Here is a 16,021-nt window from a genome sequence, read left to right on the forward strand (position 1 = left end):
AAGGTTCATAGGAGCAGAGATGGACTCAAAATTGTTGCGCGTCTTTTTTCCTACCGAAAGGATTCAAACTTTACAAGGTCAAGTTCAAGCCCTGCTTTCAAGATCCAAAGCCCCAGCCAGGATGGTCCTGCAACTTTTAGGTTCGATGTCTGCCACGGTTCTCCTAGTTCCACTGGCAAGATTGCACATGAGGATTCTTCAGTGGCTGTTATCGACTCAATGGTCCTTTCAGAATCTCCCCCTCAATCACCCCATTATGATTACAGAAACGTGCAAACGGGACCTCCGCTGGTGGCTTCAGCCATCCAATCTGAATCAGGGAAGACCTTTTGTTATCCCCCCTCCGGTGGCCACCCTGACGGCGGATGCCTCCCAGACAGGGTGGGGGTTCATTGTCTGGGCAGATTAGTTCAGGGTTCTTGGCTTCCAGCGAAACCTTTCTCCATATCAATGTATTGGAAATGAGGGCTGTACTTCTGTCCCTACAGGCCCTCCACAAGTTTCTCCCTCAAGGCATTATCACTATCCACACAGACAACATGTCGGTGGTCTGGTATCTAAACAAACAAGGAGGGACCAGATCTTACCCCCTTTGCAGAGAGGCCATGAGGGTGTGGGAATGGGCTGTAGCTACCAACCGTTTCTTGGTAGCGACCCACATTCCAGGGAAATTCAATATATTGGCAGACAGATTAAGCAGGACGATTCTCTCTCCTCACGAGTGGTCCCTGAACGAAACAGTAGCAGCTCAGGTTTTCAGAAGATGGGGGACCCGTGCTGCGACTTATTTGCAACACCACAAAACGCAAAGTGCAAAGGTTCTTCTCCTTGTCTCCACGTCAGTGGGGGGCAGCTATGGATGCTCTGGTCTAACCTTGGCCAACAGGACAACTTTATTCCTTTCCTCCGGTTCCACTTCTCCCCAAAGTCATCCAGAAAGCTTCTCAATTGGGGTCCACAATGATACTAATTGCTCCACTGGCCTCGTCAGGTATGGTTTCCTACCTGAAGAAACATGCTGTGGGCGATCCTTGGTTTTGGATCTAACTCGGATCTGCTGATTCATCAGTCGGGACGACAACACCAGTCCCTTCACACTTTGAAATTGACAGCTTGGCTCCTCCACTTCCGACTTTAGTCAGAAATCACACCTTAGACCCAGAAGTTATTCACATTTTATCTTGCCCACAAACCCACCACTAAGAAATTGTACCTCAGTAAGTGGAAGAGGTTTGCTATCTGGGCTCAACTCAGGGCTTAGACCCTATCACTGCTCCGATACCAGAGGTTTTGAAATTTTAACATCCTTGTTTAATCAAGGATCTTCAGTCTCTACTATTAAAGTCCAACTAGCGGCTATCTCTAAATTTCACGAATCCATGGATCCACCGTTGATGAGCAGCAGATTATGCAAAACTTTCATTAAAGGTGCTGGGCTGTTAAGACCCCAGTTTTTCATCCTGCGCCTCCGTGGGATCTTAATTTGGTACCGTTGCCTTAACATCTTCCCCTTCGAACCGGCTGCTACATGTGAGTTAAAATATCTGTCTTGGAAAACTGCCTTCTTAGTTGCAATTACCTCTGCAAGAAGAGTTTCAGAGCTTCAAGCCCTATCTATCAAACCACCGTACTTGATTTTTCACAAGGATAGAGTATCACTTAGGCCTAACCCATCTTTTGTCCCAAAGGTTTGTTCTAATCTCTGTCTCCAACAATCTCTAGATCTACCAGTTTTCTTTCCAAAATTCTCCAACGAAGCGGAGTACACCCTCCATAAATTGGATGTTCACAGGCAATTGTGCTTCTATTTAGACAGGACTCAGCAAATTTGAAAATCAGACCAGTTGTTTGTGTCCTTTTCAGATAATAAATTGGGTCAAACCATCACTAAAGCTACTATCTCCAAATGGATTAGAGATTGTATAACTCAGGCTTATTCCTCTTCAAATAAGCAACTTACAACATCTATCAAAGCTCACTCTACCAGAGCTATGGCTACTTCTATTGCTTTTCATTCCAAGCTCGCTATTTCTGAGATTTGTGCTGCGGCTACTTGGTCCAACCCGCACACTTTCATTTCCCACTATAAATTGGATGTGGCATCTAAAGGGCGAGCATCATTTGGTTCCACGGTACTCAGGAGTGTTTTCCAGTGAGCCACCCAGGATTCAGGTGCTAGGGACACTGTCCCATCAGTCAGAATGTAGGCGAGATAGGATCACATAACATCTTTTAGTTATGTGCTCACCATAACTTCAGATGTTTGGGATCCATCTCGCCTACATTCCTAATACCCACCCTCCTTCCCCCTGCCTTGGAGATCAGAAGAGATTGAACGGTTTTGAGTTCTACTGTTTTTTATCTTGTTTCATCTGACGATGTTATATAAGCAGCATGTCTGTCTGTGTATGTATGCGGACAAACTAGATCTGGGGGACTGGTAGTGGTGCATCCTGGGATATAGTAAGCTCAGCCAATTAGAGACTTCGCTCTTTGGCATAAGCGTGCCGAGTCGGAGCCGAGGGATCGGCTCCGAACCCATCAGTCAGAATGTAGGCGAGATGGATCCCAAACATCTGAAGTTATGGTGAGTACATAACTAAAAGTTTTTCCCTAATGTTCTGTCCTTTAATTCTACATCTCATACTCAGCCAGCCTTTTTCTTCATTTCAGTCTCTGATTTTTGCAGTTTTATCAGCTCGTCTGAATACCTATTTACAGTGTCTTCCATTTGTAATAGCCTCCTTTTTATTTAAGTTGATATACTGCTTAAGTGTTCTGTTTATTTTAATCGGCTCTGAGCACATTTGACTTTTTTTTTTCCCTCTAGATTACTGGAAGTCATGTTTTGCACCAAACCTAGAGCTTGAACTGCTTTTTGATGAACAGCTGCAGGATTCTTACCAGCCAGTGTTTTTTCCCTCTCCTTTGTGATTGTTTTTCCTTCAGGTTCTCTAACTTTCTTTTTTGTTGGCATCCAGGCAGTGCACTTACTAGCCATTTACTGAAAATTTTCCAAAAAGACAAATTCATTGGCTTTGTTTTCCGAGTTTCTTTTTTCACACTGGGAGAGCAGAAAATAAGCATTCAGTGTGGAGCCATGTTGGAAGTCATTTTTTTAAGAGTTTACCTTGGGCCAGAATACACATCTCCCTGTTTTCTAACCATAGCCACAAAATAGGGGAGAAATAATTTTACGCGCACTGGATGTCCACAGGCAACTCTGATACTACATTAACAGGACTGCATTCACGAATTCCAATAAGCTGCTTATTTCATATGTAGGTAAGAAAAAGAAGCAATAATTGTCAAAAGAGACCACATCTAAATAGTTTTCCCATGCTATTTTTTGTCACTGTCACTACAACAAGACTTTCCAGGCAGGGTCAAGGCCCACTCTACTATGGGCTTTGGATACTTCTGTGGCTTTATGAAAATAAGTAAAGACTAGAAATATATATTAGAGGCAGGAATTTAGTAGTGTGTATACTTTCACCTGGCAGTACAAGTTAGTCTTTCTCTAGGTCAAAACAAATTTTGCTTTGACTCTTCTCCAGGGGCTCCTGGACTCTGATCCTTCTTTCTTTCTAAGATCTGGTATTCTACCCATATAGGTTAGGCTACTGTAACAGTGATTTCATGAATATAGTCTCTCAAATCCAGTATAATCAACTAATAATAGCCCACAAAGTCCTCCATCAGCCCGAAAGCACACCTCTCCTTCTTCTTCTTCTTTTGGCTTTTCCCAGTCAGGGGTCGCCACACCTGTCCGCTCATGATTGGCAGTGGAGTTTTTTACGGTGTTGCATTGCCAGCCCAGTGCCCACACACATGCACACACTCACACCTAAGGCCAATTTAGAGTGTCCATTCCATCTACAGCATGTCTTTGGGAGCCGAGGATCGAACCAGAGAACCTCTTGCTGTGAGGCAGCAATGCTAACCACTGCACCACCGTGGCCGCCCAGCCCAAAAGCACACCCATACTCAAAAATATAATTACCCCTTACAGTAACCTAAAAACTCTCCGGTCTTCCGACAAAATACCGGCACAAACTGTTAAATCTAAAAACTCAGCAGGTGACTCATTGTTTTGCAACTCTGTTGGAACAATCTGGTATCTGCTCCCTGCCGAACTTACAGCAAACCAGACTATTAACCCAAAAAATTCCTAAAAAGTCAGTGGCTGTGCCCCTGTACCAACCCTGACTAACCAGCTTACCACTCTCTTCACTACCTGGCTATCTGTAAAATAGTCAATGTTTCAGACTTAGTCTCATTCTCATATGTATTGTACTACTGAATGACGTGCTACCTTTTTCAGTTTGAACAAGAAAACTACAATGTTAAGTTTATATATGTATGTATTCCAAGTATGCATATAATCCTATAATTCTGTACTGGTATCTATATGTGACTGTATAAAACTGCTACTGTGTAACTCTTATGTAACTATCCACATGTGGAGCTTTTCTCCCCGGGCATCCTCTGAAAATGGAACTGTGTCCAATCGGACTATCCCAGTTAACAAATGTAAAATAAAGTAAATAAATAGTACAGTTTTTGTAAACAAACGTACCATAACAGTAGAAAATAGAATAGATTACTGTCGCGGTAGCAACACCCACCCTCTAGTCCTCCATATTTTTATTATATTCTATGCCAGAACGTGTTTTTTATTTGGGTTTTCCCTTTATCCTAGCACATACTCGGTGTGCAGGGTCCAAACCTACCTTACTTTGAGGTTAATAAGCTCTGAAGGTTTTGTGCATAACCACTGGTTTTATACCACTCTTTTCTAGCTGTTCGGCAGTTAGGAAATATAGAATATATCCTTAAGATTTGAAAGCAGGCCAGATGTCATATTCTGGGCAGATATAACCCATATACCTTAGGCTACTGTAATGGTGATCTATTTGAACATAGACTATTCTGCTAAATTCATTTATGTAACTGTACTTATTTTAGAGAAATTAGTTTAGTGAGGCACCTTGTTTGTCTTGAGTAACCTGTTTGTGACCAAGAATCAACAGAAATGAATATGGAAATAAATAAGTGGATCAAAACTTGGGAAGAAGTGTGATAAGCCTATCCTGCCACCCATCTTATTCAGTGTATTTGCATATCGTGCAAACTGCTTGGCTAGTTGAGTCAGATATTGGAATCAAAATTGCTTCAGAAATGTTAACATCTCTGATAAGTAAATGATATCACTCTGATGGCTGAAAGAAGGGAGAAGTTCAAGAGCCTGTTGATGAAGGTGAAAGAGCACACACCAACATAAAAAAAAATGCAGTTGAACTGAAGGAAGTGACAGATTTTATTTCCTTGGACACATTTATCTCTGCATCTGGTGTTTGCAGCCATGAAATAAAGACACTTCTTGCAATAGCGACTGACAAATGTGGGTAAGGTAGTAAAGAGAAAAGATGCATCGTCAACAAAACTCCTACATTATGTAGTCAAGGCTATGGTTTTCCTAGTTATAATATAAGACTGTGTAGGCCTGACTAGTAAATACAGTAAGACGGCGTACCAAAAAATTAATGCTTTTGGGCTGTGGTGTTACTGAACTTTTCAGAATTTCCTGGACTATAGGAAGATCAAATCATTCGTTGCTTAAGTAAATAAACCCAGACTGTTCACTGGCAGGTCTGATAGGAAAACTAAAATTGAAGTTCTTTGCTTACATAATGCAAAAAAAGGATTCACTAGAGAAGAGACTGACTCTTGGAAAAATTGAGGTCAAAAGATAAATGAAACAGTAGAGAATAAAATGGTTCATAGGTATGTACTAGCCTAGCTACCATTGCAGGCCATTGTAAGCCCAGCCAGTTTCCATTTTTGTGCTCAAATTAACCTATCCCATTTGGTTATAGATTGGCCTTACCTATCCCATGGTCAATAATTACATATTACCCATAATGAGAATAACTGGGATGAATATGAATCTGCAAGAATTTCAAAGAATGAGTTGTTGACAGAGACTCTTGATAAGCTAAAGGGTAACCGCTTGAAATGCCATAACCTGCTTTGAGTCTCCTAATATGCAGCCTGAATGGCCAAAAATTGGACATACATAAACTAAGTCCAAGATGGCCATTTCTTGGAATATTCCCCTTTCTCTGAGACATGGTGATGGTGGAGTTGGTGTATATAACTTCAGGCGTGGGGGTGCAAGGAGACTTAACACCTAGTGAAAACAAGTTTAAAGGAGAAGAGGAATGTTTGATATTTGCTCTTTTAATGTATTTTCTGTGTGTGTGTGTGTGTGTGTGTGTGTGTTAGCAGTCGGCATTGCAAGTGCCTGCATTTCAGTGGGGAGATGTGCTGAAGTCCTTGAGGTCAAACTCAACTACTCAAACAAATACCACAGACATATTTACCCATTGCACAGCATGCCATCCTTCCATTTCTAGATAAAGATGGTGCTGGCCAATGAACTTGCAGCAGATTTCTTTACTTTTTTTTTTTTTTTTTTTGACATGTACAGTTTGTGGCTACATAGAAATGTGAGGTTGACAGGGCAAAAAGGGCCTACTGGTGGTGGAAAGGATGGGGTCAAGATGTGGAGGGTGCTCAGTATAAGGATGTGTTCAAAAAAGGCAGCTTAAGCAAACTGACTCTATGAAAGACACTTCTGGCAGTATTCTTTGAATATAACTCTTTCCACAGCATCGTGGAAACAGTACTTGCGAATGATCAGGTCAGGGTGCCAGTTTAAGCTGTGTAATGGGTTTCAGTCCCACCAGTTCTCTGTCAAATTCTGTATGTTATTCATTTTGTAGTAAGCTCAGATTTAAATGTTCTTAAACCAGGAATTTGTACTATCAGGTTAGTATATTATGTCCCTCATTTTTAACTTCATAGAATCTTACTGCTCTGAAAATTTTGTTTAACAAAGTTTAAGCAACTCCATATTGTAGAAAACAATGAAACAAAATTCTTTGAATGCCACCACTTGGTGAAAGTGTAAAAAACACAGAGAGGATAGGAATGTGAATCATCTCAACTCACTGAAAAGAATTACAGCAAATTCTGTTCCTGCAATTAAAAAAAAATGCTGAAAACCAGTTTCAATGAATACCAATTATTTTTTTGCATGGAGGCAAGCCTGTCCCCACCCCCATGTGGGGAGGAGACCCCCATACTTCCATCCAACGTTTTATATGTATATGTGTATATATATATATATATATATATATATATATATATATATATATACACACACACACACACACACACACTGACTTCACAGTCAAAGAACATTGTAAAGAAGTAGCAACCTTAATGATCATTGAAAGTACATTTCAGCAGTTTTTATTTGAAAAAAACAGAATTTGATGTAATTATGTTTGATGACTTGACTGACTCTCAAAAGTAATAATAGTAATTCCACACCACACACAGAAAACTTGCTGTCCTCTGCTATCCTCATCTTTAATACTGAAATAATGATAAGGCAAAACAAGCTATAAAGTAGAATCTGTCCAGAGGATTTGATGAGAATAATTTGTTAATTCACAAAAAACTTAGAGCCCACCCTTCACAAGACATATTCAGGTTCAACACAGTTTATCTGTATCTCTGTTTTACTTTAGAAAAATATTTATATGAGTGTTTATATTTATATATAATAAACACACATGTATTTGTATGTGTTAATATATGTAAATGGATATAAACGTTTAATTTGCATACATTTTGCCTGTTGGACCATCGGTTAATCATTTCCACTCATTCACCACAGTTGCCGATTACATTGCTTAAGTATTAAGGATAGGGTACTGAGTCATCACTTTGAAAATTAGAAATGTAAGATGCCAGTATGTTGAGCTGATGTTAAGTATTTAAGAAAAAACAAACATGATATTCTGTGTCTTAACTTTTGTAATTCTTGTGCTGTGACTTGATGAGAGAGACCATCAAAAATCTGTTTTACAGTATGGTCTTATTTAATTGTCCTTGTTTATTGATAGTTAATAGTGTGCCTTAAACTGAGTAAACAACGAATTTAAAGATGGTGATGGTGATCTAGTGATGTAACATAACCCTGACAGTTTGCATATTTTGTTTGATGTTTGAATATGTTGCACCTAGCTGACAGAGTATAGAATACAGTATATTCTACATTACTTTGTGAATTATTTTTTGACAGGACACGGAGTATCTTTGATAACAAACGTCAAGATCCCGCTGGACTGATAACAGTGCTTAAGTCATCAGACCTTGTTGGAACTTTGCACATGTTGTACTGCATTTTACTTCATGGAACAATGACTGATCCCAACCCAGCATGTCCAAAAGAAGGCTTCTCTAATGTCACTGTTCAAGTCGCTATCCAGAGTGTTCGGTTTCTCAACAGTTTTGCAGTCCTTGACCTGCTTGCCTTCCAGGTAAGAATGCTTAAACTGCAGTTGCTTCCTGTATATATTCTAAAAAGGTGTCAAGTGCCAGAGGCTAAGATATATCTTGTAGTGAAGGTGGTGATATATAGACTTGATAGATCTGAACATAAAAGTGAGCCTAAAGGAAAGAAAAGCCTGCAAGTACATCATATTTTTACAGATGTGTTTGCTGATGGATTTTCTTTCCATCTCAGTTATTTGCTTCAGCCTCATTTTTTGATGACATCCTCCTCCTCCTCCTCATCATCATCATCATTTGGCTTTCATATTTTGTACTCCTTTGCCCTTTTGAAGCTGTTTATTGTTTCATATAAACAACTTCCTGTTACGAATCTGTATTAAAAACTGAAAACCTGTTACAAATCCGTATTAAAAACTGAAAGCCATAGACATGATCACTATAAAACTATGTTTATTGAATCAAATGTAAAATCACAGGAACTTATGTCACATACTAGATGCTTTATCATCAGTCTATTTAAGGGCATTGGTGAACTTGTTTTTTAATCACTTTATGACGCATCTACTGTGTCAAAACATGTGTGATTTTTCTCCTCTGATTAAATAAATGGTACTTTGTGGTTTTATAGCCAGCATGTTTCTCTTTGAGTTGATTCTGGTGTATTGGCTTGATTTGCTTGTTTAGTCTTTCAGTTCTGCTTTGCATGTTCCCTTTTAAAAATATCAGCATGTTTGCATTACGTTGTAGTTTTAGGGTTAGTTGTAATACAGAATTGGCATTAAATTGTTTATGTAGCATTTTAAAATGTAGTGAAGACATTTGATTTCAATATTTACTTTAATTCTGTTTGCCAGATGCAAGTCTCTTTGGATAGATGACTCTGCATTTTATTGGTTTAGCAGTTTTTTTGCCTTGATTGCTGAATACAAGTCAATAATCACATCAGTACATCACTGAATGACCCCTAAAAAAATTTCTTCAAGCACCGATTTACTCAAAACTATCCGGCTAAAATACTAAACAACCCACATTGTGTGTGTGTTGTAGAGTGAGTTCCTGTAAACCCCGCTAACTAATCAAAACCATTGTTGTCTCATATAAGAGAAAGAGAGATTCATTCAGAGATTTAGCTGTGCACGTATGTTTCTCTCGGATTTGTACTACTGTTGTGGCACCATTGAACAAAATTTGGATTGTTTACTTCTCATCAGCAGAAATAGTTTCACTCAGCTGACTGGATAACCAGGCTATATACTTATGGCTTAATTGTACTTCAGTCTTCCAGACCTTGAGTCAGATAGAACTAGCATTCCATAAAATTCAGTATCAGGCTCCTCAATAGCATTTTGCAAAAGGCGTTTGAAGTTACTGTTTAGTAGTAAGATACAGTTGTGTGGTGTTACACTTTTTTAAATCATTATGCAATGTGTGTGAGTTCATCAGTTGTGTTTCTTGAAGAATAAAATATGTGTTGATTACTTGTAATGTAGAGGACTGTGGTTGGGTCTGCAGTCATAACCAGCTTATGTGTTTGAGACATGGATGTGAAGAATTTCACCGCAAAAGTGGAGGGAAGAAAAGAGAGCTGAGGAGGTAAATTATGACATCCCATATATATATATATATATATATATATATATATATATATATATACATATATATACATATATATATATATATATATATATATATATATACATATATATACATATATATATATATATATATATATATATATATATACATATATACATACATATATACATACAATGTATATCCTTGACTTTGTGCCTGAGTTGTGGTAAAAAGGGTTAGAGAGAAACCAGTTCATCTAGTTAACTAATAAATGATTTTTCAGTTACCACATTTTTCAGAGATTTAGTTTTTCAAATTTTCTGATTGCTTTACTCAGATTGTGTTTGTCGACATGTAGTTCAAGTAATTAACAGAGCTCCATCAGTCTTCAGCACTAAAATACAAACCAAAGCGTAAAAAGGTCACACAGACAAACGATACAGTAAAAACTGCAAGAAAAGCTTAGCAAATTTTCACTGTGTGATACCTTAATGCAGCTAAAATATTTGATGCCCTTAGAGGGGTCATTTGCTTATATCCTGTGAGCCTCCATAACAAGAGGTTTAAGTTATCTTATAGGGCAAGTAACATTGTGTGGAATAACACTGATTAGCAATCAGAGAGGCTTATCTGGATGGAGAATAATTTCTAAGTTTTGTGTTTGTTGCTGTACCATTCATGCCACTGACAAGAATCCATCAGCCCTAAGGTCTAGCAGACTGTGTGTGTATTCTGGAGAGGGACTATTTATAAATGTTAACCACAGCAACATTTTATTAATAAGTGGATATTTTAATGATGGTTGGGCTGTGATTGATAGGTTCTAGTCTAGCTTACTAGATGATTCTGAATATGAAGCTTTAATTTCTAGGAGGCATTTTGAGAGGGGTAATTATTCAGGCTCCTGTTCATTCCTCACTGAGATCTAAACATTCCTGAGCAATCCATTTGGATAACTGCTAGTGCTTTTTCAGTGATGTTTTGCTTGAAAACATAGAATAGGTTCATAGGCTCAGTGGTAAAGTTTGTGGTCTAGCAGTCTTCAAGAAGCTTAATTTCCCTAACCCCTTGTTGATGTTTTGTACATCCTATATATACATAGTTTTGAAGGAAGTTAATGACTGATATCTTCAGATTTTAAAGGGAAGCTTATTGCTTCATTTAGAAAGGACTGATAATATATCTGTCTTTTTTTCTGTTGTTGTTACTTATTTTTATTACTAGGTTCTGCGATCTGTTGTTAGGTCCCCCAGCAGTTTGCTCCAGATGTAGACTTTCATACTGAACTAGATTACACATTGCCTTATATTCATGGTGAAAATCATTGAAAAAAAATGTTGACTGTAACAAAAAAAAAAAAAATGGAGGGTTTGCATCTCTGCATCTCCGTGCCTTTAAATATACTAACACTGACATCATGCAAATAAATTTCCATTCCACTCACACACATTGGGTCATATGAATATAACAGATTACTAGGCTATCAACCCAGAAGTCATTTTAAGCCTTGCCATTTCATTCCAATGTAATACCATAGAAATGCTAGTCAATACCCAAGATTACATTTAGTGATGACTGCCCTTGTCCAGGAGGGTTGTGGGTGCTATCCCCAGTAAGAATTTACGGTGTCTCATCCACTCATCCAGGTACCTCTTGAATAGTGTCATAGAGGTGCTCTGTTTCACATGAATTGGTTGCCTGTTCCACAGACATGGAAGTTGCTGGGAGATAAATGTGCTCCTCCAGCATGTCCTATTTATGTCACCAGAACTGGTAGCCCTAGTCCTGTTTGATTTTTGAATATCTGACAAGTACATTAGTTTTGGGTCTTGGATCACTCTGTAGGCCAGGCATAAGTCTCCTCGAAGAAATTTGTATGATACGGAATATAGTGACAGGGACTGTAGTCGGTCTGTGTAAGGCACATGCTGGAGCCCCCTTGATCTTCGCTGTTAGAAACCTCTGATGTCTGTCTGCCTGATGCAAATGCTTAGTACAGTAAATGCTAAATGGGGCATTATACTCAATTATGGGCTGGATAAGTGCACATTATAGGGGGTTATAAATTCTTTTGCTCTCGAGGCAATGCCCTTTACTAATCAAGTGTGCTATGTAGAAAGCTTTCCTTACTACAGTAGACACATGGTAGTCGAAGTTAAGGTTACAGTCAACTTGTGATCCCAGGTCTCTTACCACTTCATGGGTACTTTAGGGTATTGTTGTTGATTTGATAGGGTGAGGTGACATTGTTTGCGACAAAGGGAATGATGATGGATTTCTTTGCACCAGTCGTTGGTCTGCATGAGACCCTTCTGGAGTATACTGACATAATTTGGGGATTCAGTGATTGCAACTAGTTTGCAGTCGTCTGCAAACTTGGTCAGCCACAACTCCTTAGTTTTGACAAACACACACGCATTTCCCTGATCTTGGTGAGAGAGTAGACTTTTTTTTATGTCCGCTAGGATTTGCTGAAATCTTCTCAGTGAATCCCAGTTTTGATGACACATTTCGAATAAAGCCATGAATCCTGACAAGTCAGAGGTCACCTAGAAGTACAAGTAACAGAAGTTAATGACAACTTCTGAAGACTTTTTGAGTAGTTCAAGTTTTCCAGCCCTATGATTTGCTAGTAAGAAATCTTGCCTTTTCAAGCTATTACAGGTGGGTAGTTTGCAGGCTACAGAATACTGAGTTGTGGTACAGTGATTTCTCTTGAGGGACTTAACATGTTCTTTGGAATTAGATGGGTTGCAAAGTTGTTTTCTGACTTTAGTAGGATGTTTTTTAATATTTGCTAAATGGCTAAGCCCACAGGACGCAAATGTCCTTTTTCAAGGGCAGCACCTGAGCACTGACTAGTTAAGTGACTTTTTAGAGTCACACAGTAGGCAAATGGAGGTTGAGGGAAATTAAACCTGAGGAATAGTTATATGCCCTCTTTGCCAAGTCTCATGAAGCTGTATTTGCTAATGTTAGAGGTGACTTCATTACTACTGCACCAGCTATATATATTTGAAGACCAGTTTGGAAAGTTTCTGATTCTATTATGAACTTAATTTGCTACCCAGTTTGCAATTATCAGTGCTACAAAAATAAGCTTTTATTTTGGCAAAAAACTGAAGTTCCTCTCCTTTGTACTGGCCATGGGTATATGTTGTCCTGTAAAATCTCACATTCCTACAAAAAATGTCCCACTTTGGGCATTTGAAAAGGTGGCAACCCTATATATTGGTTATCCACATACTGTTTTCCACTTTCATATCAAGGAGAATTGTTCCAAAAGACGTGGCCCCAGTACAGAGCACTATGGGACACCACTGTTAAGCACTGCCAGGATAGACATGCAACCCCCCTCCCCACACACATGCCTTAACTTGCCACCTATCACTCATCAAATGTTTCCTATATTAAATTATGCATGTACTTGCATTTACTGCTTTTAATTTGCCATTTATTCCCTTATATGGAATAGTGTCAAAAACTTTAGTGAGGTCAAGTTGAATAACAGACTCTTATTCCTTAATCAGTTGCTGCTGTTACCTCTTCAAAGAATGCCACAAGATTCAAAAGTATTAAAACACTCGCCAGACCAAAACCACTAGCACTGTAGGTCCAGACAATGTGCCAAGCTGTCTCCTTGTTAGCTTAAAACATTGACTAACTGAATCTTTTCAGTCTTGGCCTGTCTTCTGGGTTTTGTAACCAAAACCTTTAAGATAGCTGACATACCCCTCTACAAGGGCAATCTGGGGGAGGTATAAATCAAATTAGCTTTGGCAGCATCCTTTGTAAAGTGGTGGAACTTGTCATTATGCAGCTTCCAAACAATGATACAGGCATCTTACAAGCAGTCAGTACTAACTAATTTAGCTTTGCAAAAAGCAGATACTGCCTAATACATGTGGTAGATTTCTTTAGGAAGTTCGCTGAAGCACTTGATGACCGTAGATATGTACACACTGCCTACCTGGATTTAGTCAAGGACTTTGATAGTATGTCACACTCCATCACTATCGACAAACTGACCCTTTGTAATTTGTTGGTTAGCAAACTGGCACTCTCACAGAGCCCACACAGTCCGGGCTGATTGGTGTATACTCCTTAAAAACCTTAAAAAGGCAGGTTTCCAGTGGCATCCCAAAGGGCCTTGTTGTGGGAACCTTCATCTTCATCATATACTTAACTGATGTTCAGACCAATGTCAGGAGTTTTTAATTGACAAGATTTTGCTGATGACTGCAAACTCAGAGCTCTCATCAGTTTTCCGGATAGTATGCATATCCTCCAAAAGGGTCTAACCGACAAATTCGGTATGGCAGTTGGTTTGGAGGATTAAGGAGCTGTTAACATACTGTTTCCTGTTGTCCATTGGTGCAAAGTTTGATTCCATCAGCCTCCATTGCCTAACTATGCGACTGTGAGCAAGTCACTTAACCCGACACTGCTCCAGGGCTGAGTCTGAAAAAAGTCCATGGAGTTTAGTGCTCTACTCTAGAAAACAAATGCATATAAATAAATAAATAAATAAATAAAATAAATAAAACTTCTTGTACTAGGATTGCAGTCTTAAGCTCACTGCTAAGAAATGCAGTATTGTTCTCTTTCAGAAACTAGAGCACACCTGTACCTATCTCATAAAAATGATATACTCCTCAGAAATTATGCTGTCATTAGAGACATAGGCACATTTCAAGGACAGTATAGTGTTGTTTGACAACTGTGTGTCAACTGTCATTAAAAAATCCCTTGTGTTAGTCCAGTTATTTACTCAAGGCATATCTTCCAGATCTAAGGAAGTTATTGTCCTCATCTACTCCTACTGTATTAGATGCATAGTGCAGTATAATGTTCCCTTTGTCATGTTAAAACCCAGGCATATTGTCCAGCTAGAAATAAAACATAACATTTCCTCACCGAGTGTCTTAACTTGCACAAAGCATCTAAAAGCCCTATCATTTTACTCTGCTTTTGCAAACATCTAGATGGTGATCTCTGCTTAGCTTGCAAAGCTGAAAATGACCTTGTCCTACTCGAGTTTTCACATATTCATAAAACAGGTAGTACAGTACAGTTACACAAGTCCTACTTACCTGTAGCAGTAGATGTTCAAATTCCTCATTGCCTCAGTGGCATTTTATGGTTATCTGCCAAGGTAACCCAGCACTGGCCAGCTTTCAAAAGCATAGACTCCATTCCCTCTCTTTTCCTGTGACAGCTAATTGGCTGTACATATCCTGAGAGGGAAGCCTTGAGCTCTCACAGGAAGTGAGTGTTCAGGTTTTTTCACTTCCACAAAGGAAAAGAGAAAAGTACCTGAAGCCAGGATCATCTAGTAAGAATAAATTCACAGCCAGTCACAGTAACATATATAAACCAAATAACAACAACCAAATCAAAGAGGTTGAAACGCACCTCAGCTGTGCACAATCTAGGGGATGGTGGGTGGGTGCTGCCACTGAGGCAGTGAGGAATTTGAACATCTGCTGTTACAGGTAAGTGGGACTTAGACAGCTGTACTATATTCATCATTCCTACTGCCTCTGTGGCATTTTGGGCAAATTCCCAAAGCTAACCCTACCTTGGAGGTGGAAGGATAAGGTTGACCTTTCTTAGTCCCCATGCAAGAGGTAAAACAGCTGTTCAGCATTCCTAAAGGGCTTTGTTTTGTCAAGGTTAGTACCTGAGCTGCCTGTGAGCATCCAAGGTTTGTAGAATCTTTTCACCCTTGCTTTTTGGATCGGGATAGAATACTGGGAGATTGATTACTTGATTCAAGGTAAATTCAGAAACAAGTTTAGGCATGAATGATGGATTATTGCGTAATACAACCCTGTTCAGATAGGGTTGGCTCACCATGAGAGATTGCAGCTCAGTGACTCACCTTGCAAATGTCGAGCAGTGAATAAAACAAGTCTTCCAAGTAAGGACTCTTAAATCAGTCTGAAAGGCAGATTCTGAAGGAGGCAAGGTCAATTTTTCAAGTGCAAAGTTGAGACCTCCAGGAAGAGGAATTTGCTCTCAAGGGGGTCCCACGTGTCACATACTTGCCTAAACTGTTTGACCATGAAAAGAG

The 16,021-nt window shown here is 39.1% G+C and overlaps 1 protein-coding gene across 1 annotated transcript in view; it reads left to right on the top strand.

Annotated features, from left to right (window-relative positions):
* The window catches only part of SCAPER (S-phase cyclin A associated protein in the ER), a gene marked incomplete in the record, with an annotated part of 4,815,867 nt that overhangs the window by 4,179,849 nt on the left and 619,997 nt on the right, over nucleotides 1-16,021 (top strand). The window contains 1 exon segment of the mRNA XM_044077465.1: nucleotides 8,159-8,396. Within this exon segment, the coding sequence (XP_043933400.1) occupies nucleotides 8,159-8,396 (238 nt within the window).

Source organism: Protopterus annectens, chromosome 7.part0 (genome assembly GCF_019279795.1).
Source record: "Protopterus annectens isolate FY-2018-M chromosome 7.part0, PAN1.0, whole genome shotgun sequence".
NCBI classification, from domain to species: domain Eukaryota; kingdom Metazoa; phylum Chordata; order Ceratodontiformes; family Protopteridae; genus Protopterus; species Protopterus annectens.